The following is an 8,669-nucleotide window of genomic DNA, read 5'->3' on the forward strand; positions in this document are numbered from 1 at the left end:
GAATTATTGATGGACAGCAGCAAAGTATCATAAAGAAGGGGGCAAAGAGCCAATGATCCAAAGAGCACTGTAATCAGAGCTTTTTCTTTTGCCAGTTTGACTTAATGTGGCAGTATATAGTAGTCAATACTGCCAATGCAGTCAGCATTCTCTCCTCCACATCAAAGTTTTCGTTTTTATTTGGATTTTGTCAATGTCTGTGATATATTGTTTCGGTAGCATTTTGTTAAACGTGATCAATTTTTAATTACCCATCATCATCATCATCATCCATCGATACGTCGATCGATCCATCGAATCGATCGATTCGCCGTTGCGTATCAATCGAACCGCACTGCTAAAATGTAACCTGCAGACGTTTGTCGCATGTCATTCAACGATTTATGCCCCTGAGCGACTTTAATAAATGTGTCTTGCCGCTTTTGGCCTTTTTGTACTCCGGAGGCCCCCCTGGTTACTGCCGATTGAGGCTACTTTTGTCACTGGGCCGTGGCTCGGTCACTACCAACTTCGACTCGGTCTCTCGTTGCTGACTTGGTTAATATGGCGCCGGCTTTTTTCTCTCTGCCCTCCCTGTTTGTGTGTGTTGTGTGTGTGTGCGTAAAATGTTTAATTAGTTTTGTCTAATTAACACTTGACAACATGGTCACAACATGGGCATCAAGAAAGAAGCGTGCCACCAAAGGCGTGAAGATCAAAAGGTTGCGAATCGTCAAGAGGAATGTTCAAAATGTTTGGCTAAAAAGGGGAAACATTGTGAATTCATAAAAAAGGAAGAACTATGCATTGGAGTTGTAATAATTCTAATCGTAGTAGAATGTTAATTGGAGTTCTTTGATAATATTGAGAAAAACAGAGAAAATTAGCTAGTTAAAGATTATGATATATAGAGATAGAAATATGTCTATATTTTTCTTTCTAAATATCAGACTATATTTGATAAGTGACAGATATTATACATAAGTATTTCTGTGTATATGTATATATAGAGTATACTCTATCGATTAGTCACTGTATAACAGTGTTTTTGTCTACACATCCATTTACAAAAATTTGTATAAATTAAATATGTTGTTTTGAGATCTGTTAATGGGAATAGAAAAGTTTAAAGGTGTACATTTTCATGTAATTTGAAGACTTCTTAACTAATATTCAAAATATCAACGCAAATTTACAGGTTTTTTACAGGAATTTTTTTTTCGATTTGATAAATTTTAAATGTAATCCCCAAAAATATTGAAAAACTTTGTATTTTTAATGGCTTGATCATTTCTTTTGAAGCGCATCCTTATTTGGTAGCCACCCATGTTGAGTTTAACCAACAAAATGCTTGCCTGGCTTTGGTTTCGGCCCTGCCAAGAACAACATAATTTCCAGCAGCATCAGACAACTTAGACGCCCATTTTGCCACCAGAGTTAGTTAGGTCTGAGCACAGCCTAAGGGCTCTCTACTCTACTCTACTCTTAACTCTTTTGAGCCCTGAGAAGTTTTAAAGTCAACGCCCACAGCACACGCCAAAAAGAACCGAAAGAACAACGCGAAAAGAGGAGTATCAGCAGGCACGGCAACGGCAATAAGAGCAGCCAAGCTGGCTGCCAAAACTTGGCCACTTGAGTTCTTGCCACTGCTCCTCCTTTAGCTTCTCCGTCTCCATTCGCTCCTCCACCTTCTTCTCCTTCCTCGACTTCTTTTGGTTTTGGGGCCTTTATTTATTTTGGTACGCGCCCAGGCAACAAATTAAAAAGTAATTCACAAGCGCAGCATAATTAGCTGCTAAATGACACTAATGGAGGTGGGGCTCAGCCCCTCAGTTCCTTCAGTTCCTTGGATTCATGGCCCCAATTGAATGGCACTTGAATGCACTTCTTCTAGGCACTCGTTGTGTGTGGGCAACTTCACTTTACAGTTTCTTTTCTTTTGGTTTTGGGCTAATTGAGTTTTGGTGTTGGTTGTGGTTTCTTTTTTCTTCGTTTTTCTGGTAGTCCACATGGCTCCCTTGTGGCTGCCAAGATTTTCGAGTTGGAAAATTGATGGGCTTGATGAAAGCAAAAGGTCATTATTGTGATGAAAACTAAAAGAGCAATTTAGTTAGCCAAGTTATTTATGTCAAAATACACACACATACAAACACAAAATCATATAAAAAAGGCGAGTTGATTGGAAAAACGAATCGATAATTATACATGTCATACTTAATATTTACGCCAACAGAACAACATTATGAGCTCTTACTCAACAAAATCCTCCAAAAAGGAGTCTCATCTACAAAAATTTGCACGACTTGAAGGTCTTCAGGTGTCATCAAAATCTGAAAATTCAATACAATCTACGGAATCGGATAACCACGCTGACTGTGAAGACTATGAAGAAGATGCCCAAGATGATCCCTCAGTTGATTCAAAACTAATGCAATTGTGTTGGCAACGGGCTGATGATTTGGTTAGCAAGTTTCTGTCTTCCCGCAACGAGGAGAATTCGAGAAGTAGCAAAAGTAAATCGGCACCAAGAGTTTCCAGCGGCTCATCCAAGAACTCACATTCTACAGATGCCTCGAAGACCTACAGTGAAATCTATAGCGAAATCTACGAAGAATCGAGAGCACGTCAAGAGAAGGCCGAGAGCGTCTGTAAGTTTTACAACTTGCATAAAGAAGATCGAACTGAACGTTGGGTCAAGCAATTGGGTCAACCAGATCGAAATGATGACGAATTGTCTTCAGGTACAACTTCTTATAGTTCAAGTCATTTGACAGTTAACAAATCCGAATTGGATTTCGAAGAAGATATTGAGCAAGATGTTTTTAAAAAGAATAAAACGGCAACCATCTCGAAATCGGATTTAACAGAAGAAGAAGAAGTGGAAGTAATATCGAATTTTAAAATTGCATCAGAAGAGGAGTTAGAAGTTGTATCCCCAAAACAAGAGACAGCATCCAAAGTTCCCAATTCAGAATCGGATATTGAACTAGAATCTTTAATAGAAGAGGAAATGGAGGATGCATCCAAAAATGAAGAGACTACAGCCGACTTGGAGTCGGATTTTGAAGAAGAGATCGATGAGAATGCTTTGACAGAAAATGAAATGGATATTATTTGGAAATATGAACAAGCAGCATCCGATTCTGGTTCGGATTTCGAAAAAGAGCTCGATAGGGGAGCTTTAATAGACGAAGAAGTGGAAATTATAGCTCAATATAAAAGTATGCGGTCGACAAATGAGAGTAAAAAGTCCCGTTTCGAAACAGATTTTGAAAAACTTGAAGAAGCTGTGATAGAAGAAGAACTGGAAATTATGTCTCAATATAAAGATAATCCGATTTCCAGTAAAAGTTCTCATTGTCAAGAAATGAATCAAAGTTCTAAGTTCAGTTCAAGTGAATCATCTAATAGAACTTCGAACTATGCCAAGTCTAACCAGACTAACAACTATTGTTCGGACTCTATTTCCAATTGGAAGACTACCAAAACCTATCAAGATCGTGCTAATAGTCCTATCAGTTTTCGAAAAGAAACTAAAAATAAGTGTGATCAGACTTCTCTTGGAAAATCAACTGGAAATGTTGGTATACAATATCCCAGCGATAATGAATTATATAATCAAACAAAAATAACGAACAATCCATTGGGTTTAAGAATTCATAATGCCGATGAAGCTCTAATTGGTGTAACTCCTAATTATTTCAATGAGTCCATGATAATCCTGGATGATGATGCCGATTTCCTGAACCTAAGTCTAACCGATGATGAGAGTCAAATACATTGCAAATTAATGGCAGCCGCTTTAAGCAATAAGAAAAGTTCCACTAGTATAACGGGCAAATCTATAGATTCGAATGAATCAATCTCGACAGCCTCTATTGTGGCCAGCTATACACCAAGCGTATATTTCCATCGTCGATCCGACTCGGATTTGGCTGAAGAAAAAGAAAAGGGAAGCCCTACACCTGAAAAGGATTATGTGGCCTATTTGGCCGAAGCATCTTTAAGGGCTTGTTCAAAAGGGAGCTACAGCGACGAGGTCAGAATAAGGCCACGACTAAAACGTGAGGCAACTAAAAAGGCCGAAGAGTTATACACTTCAGAGATGCAATTACCCGCCGATCGTCAGAGTTTGGTCAAGGACTTTAATATGAAGCTAGAACGTCAGTTGAAAATTCTCAATGAGAGTTTTCAATGAGAACCACCATACTACATAATATGTAAATATATTTTCTATGCGACATTTCTCGCAAACAATAATAATTTGTTTATTGCACATGATTTTCAAACAATGGCGCAAAAACCACCAACGGGGAAGAGAAGAAAATAGGGTGAAGGCAAAGTCAATTGCATAAAGCGTTGTTTAAATTTATGGTCTACAGTTGGATGATTTAAATGCAGGTCGGCTGCAACCTCTTGAGGCTTTCAGCAGACTCTTGGCCCATAATCAGCTGCAGCAGCATCAGCAGCAACAGCAGCCGCCTTACAGTCTGGTCTGGTTGCGTCTATTCGAAGAGTATAAATCACATTTTACCATATTCCAAGTGTCTTGCTGAAGTCAGTCGGTCTCTGCCCCGTATTTTCGTCTTTCTTGTTGGCAATTCAAGTGGTTCTTTTGGTTCGGTTGTGGGCTGTGGGTTCTAGCATAATTAGCCTATTGGCTACTGTAGGTCTATCTCACTCTCGGCACTGCACATTCATTTTCTTCACACATACTAAAATATGCAGCGTGGTTTGCCCTTCCATTCTCTCCTCCCCTCCTTATATTTTGTTTACATAATCGATCAGCCTCAGAGAGATCAGCCTTAGCTTTGCCTTCTCGTCCACATTTATGCTTTGGTCCAATTGTGCAGTCTCGGGATGCATTTAATTGCTAACTAAACAACTATTTTATACAACAATTTCTTCTACAATTTCCCCAATTGGGTGAGAGCTGTACGCAAATATTGTTTTAAGGCACATCAACATATTTCACCTTTCTAACGAGCGAGCGAGAGAGGTAAACTTTTCTACCAGAAAGAAACAGAAATACAAGAACTAACTAGATTTTTTCTTTTCTTTTTCGTTTTGCCTTTTTTTATAATGAAGTGCGTCTGGATATGTTTATAATTTACGATATATCTACATGTACGTGATGCCAGAGAATGTGAAATACTCCATACATCTCGCTTTTTTCCTACAGTATCTCTGGTCGATTCTATGTATATGGATTGGGCAATATGTTGTTTGACCTTAATAGAGATTGGGTATAAATTATCTTTGTACAATTTATAGCCTAATAATGTGTCTAGTCAACATTTTAAAGACATCACATAGTTAATTTGATCTGACGGGCTTGTCATATTATCCGAGAAGAAAATCACATAGCTGGGAAGAACAATTTTCACTAGTCTTTAGGCGATCAGAGTAAAATAGTTACTATTTTACTTATAAAGTTCAATTTTGTGATCTTGCTTAACATATTCGAGTATGGGGAGGGAGCATTCCTTGATCCTCATTCATCCATCGATCAATTAGGGGGGAAAAAAAACCATTAAGTCGGTCAATCAAAGTCGGTATCTTTTAACACCTAGAATACAAAAGATGTGTGGTAAATTAAAAAGCCACGCAACTTAACTCTTCATTTATTTTAAAGAAAACAATAAACTGCTCCAACTTGCTCATCGCCAGACTTATTGGCACCTCACACACACATCGTCGATACTTAATGATCAGTTTTACACTTGGCTAATAGTTTTTTAATCAAAAATTTAACGCCACACACAAATTACAATAGACACAACACACCTTCCCATCATATGGTATGTTCCCTGATTGGGGATATTCGGGGGGAAGGCCACACGCAAAACCTTAATTACTTCTCCAAGTGCAATCCAAAAGAGAGAAAGATGATAAATCGTCACAGTGGAAAGTGCGTCTGCCGATTCCAAACTGTCTGGGGCATCATCTGCCTATAACTCTATATTGAGTTACGATCATTAACATTATCATATGTAGACGCATGAGTAAGGAAAGCCTAAACTACTACAACTTCCCAAGAAATTCCCTAGGACAACAACGGCAAGCAGAAAGGATTCTTTTGTAATTTCAATATTCAGCAGCAGCAGAAAATAAAATGGACAAACTAAATTAGCTCGATGAAGAGCATTTTAAGATGGGGATGGGAATCGGTAGACCAGATCGAGATGCAAATTTCACAGGAATCAAAAAGAGCAACAACAATCCCAAATACAAATAATAATAAAAAATAAAGTTTTATCCCAAGCTTAAAAGTCGTTGCGACCATTGTGACTTATGGACTGAGCATGAGGCCGAATGGAGTCTCTGTGGAGAATGTAGGGATTTTGTTTGGCCTTATGGTTACACTTGAAGAAAATTATCATCCATAAATATATCAAATAGAAATTTGAAAAAGTGTTTCTAAAATATTGAGATATTTTGTGAGAAAACAAACCTTGTTGTCTATGTTTGACAGTAATAAAAGCTCCGCGAGATAATCCAATACCATATAATAAACAGCATGGCCGTTTCAACGATTACCTTTTAGTCCAATTTATTTCAGTGTATCGTATTCCTCTGCTCTGGTGTGTCTTGTTTCGTTTGGCCCATGTGCAGACAGTTGTGAAATTATATTTGCGCATCGTCATGGCCATTGTATTATGGTGTAGGGGGGCCAAAAGGAGTGGGATGTGTGAGAGACATAGAGAAGGGATGAGCTTAAAAGAAGAGGACTGCATCTTCTGCATCTTCTCTCGATTTGTCAGGTCAGACGAATAGCTTAACTGGCCAAAAGGAGTCTGAGTTTGGTGCTGCTTTGGAGCAGGTTGTTGTTGCTGAATGTTGTTGGAAAAGGGCCTAGTCGCATGATACCAAAAATACCCATCGCATTGCCAACCATCATCGTCATCGTGCTATTCAAACAAATGATTTACAAAATGTTAAATGAATTATGCATTTTGCATATGGGCCTTTGCAAGTTCAGGCAATTTTTCATATTCATATTCTCGGCTTTCGAATACACATATATATATACATATATATTCCTTGTTGGTTTGGTTTGCTTGCTATGTTCCTTGGTTCGAACTGAGAGGCGATGGGCAGCAGACAATGTTGGCCCAGACCAACAAGCCGATTTTCCCTGGTGTTGGCTTTAATAAATTGGCGTGGGGTGCGCCTCGAGCTGTTGTTGTCGCAGTCTTGTTTAGTCCCCATCGACCATGTCCAATGTCAATGTCTGTGACTTAAGCAAATACAGCTAAAGGAAAGCAAAAACAAAACCACGCAAATATAATCAAGTCATATAAATTGAGTGCATTTTTCATAATAAATGAAGGGAATTGTCTAAATTATGCCTTGACGAGAAGGGGAAAACGAATAGGCAAAACAAGTATGGGACTTGATTTTGATTTGCAATAGATAAGTCGTGAGAAAATTCATATCTTGGCTTACATTTTGTTATTTCTAAGCCTATTTCCACCTTTTTCTCTTCTAAGAATTTTTAGGGCCAAGATACATTCACAAATTTGTATTCCATCTTCCATATAATAAGTCGATAGATAATATAAAAGTTATCGATCCAAAAGCGATTGATTTTGCAGATCTTTATCGCTTTTTCTGTTACCTATGTCAAAATTGGAGAAAAACTAAGTCGAGGCACCTTTAAACAAATCAAGCCACGACCACACATAACAAACTCAACAACTGACAACAGCAACAAAATGGCCAAAACGCCACAAAACAACAGCAACAACAACAAGAAACAAGAAAAGAGAGAAAGAAAAAACTTGTTGACACAAAACCTCTATACACCCCTTTGTCGCCTGTCTATCTGTTTGACTGTCTGTGTGTGTGTGTGTGTGTCTCTCCTGTCCTATTGAAACTCTCACAGTCTCTCTCGTTCTCTCGTGCGGCAGCATCTATTCTCCATGCCTCATGCCCCCTTACCCCACCCAATTCCCATTGCCCATTCACTTTGTGTATGTCGGCACAATTTAAGTTTCAATGAGCGACTATTTGTTGCAATTTAAACTGAACGCGTTTATAAATTGACGACGGAAACTGCTGTCGAGAGTCAAACTGCCAACTGCAAATGGAAATGGAGAATAGTGAATGGTGAATGGTGGTGGTGCTAGGTGGGCCACAAGAGGTGGATTGTGGTGGGTTTAGTTAGTTTTAAATTGGAACATACATACACACACACACACACACACACACACACGCTCGTGGCCCATTCTTCGTGAACTATTTAACTATGTAGTTTTGTGGGCTTGACATTTAAATTACATGAATTAATTTTGGTGGGCTTAATTCATTTTATTATTACAATTGCGGCTTTTGTGGTCTAACTAATTTTTGTGGTTGGCAGTTTATAATTGAACTTTTTCATAATTACAAAATCTGTTGGCCTGGAAATGAAAGTTGACTTCTAGTTGTACCTTTCCCCTATGAAGAACTAAAGCTTAGTCCACATATTGTACGATGATATCATCTCCAGTTGAGGAACCAGTTTTCTTTTCCTTTTTTTTAGCAAGGAAAATGCGAAATACAATTTAATTGCATGCCACAACATTTTTCTGACTGCTTTTCCTTACCTTACTAAAATTCAATTCCAGAAGAGAGATTCAGACCCCAAAAGATGTAGTTAAACCAAAGCCGAAAGCTGCTCCCCGACGCAAAGAAGCAAATTTTTT

General features: G+C 38.4%; 1 protein-coding gene across 1 annotated transcript; it reads left to right on the plus strand.

Annotated features, from left to right (window-relative positions):
- Positions 1 to 2,109: 2,109 nt before the first annotated feature.
- LOC6651602 lies at positions 2,110 to 4,239 on the plus strand. The gene has a single exon (XM_002073250.3). The coding sequence runs from the start codon at positions 2,222 to 2,224 to the stop codon at positions 4,175 to 4,177; it is 1,956 nt and encodes a 651-aa protein (XP_002073286.1). The 5' UTR covers positions 2,110 to 2,221; the 3' UTR covers positions 4,178 to 4,239.
- The last annotated feature ends 4,430 nt before the right edge of the window (positions 4,240 to 8,669 follow it).

Source organism: Drosophila willistoni, chromosome 3R (genome assembly GCF_018902025.1).
Source record: "Drosophila willistoni isolate 14030-0811.24 chromosome 3R, UCI_dwil_1.1, whole genome shotgun sequence".
In the NCBI taxonomy this organism is placed as follows: domain Eukaryota; kingdom Metazoa; phylum Arthropoda; class Insecta; order Diptera; family Drosophilidae; genus Drosophila; species Drosophila willistoni.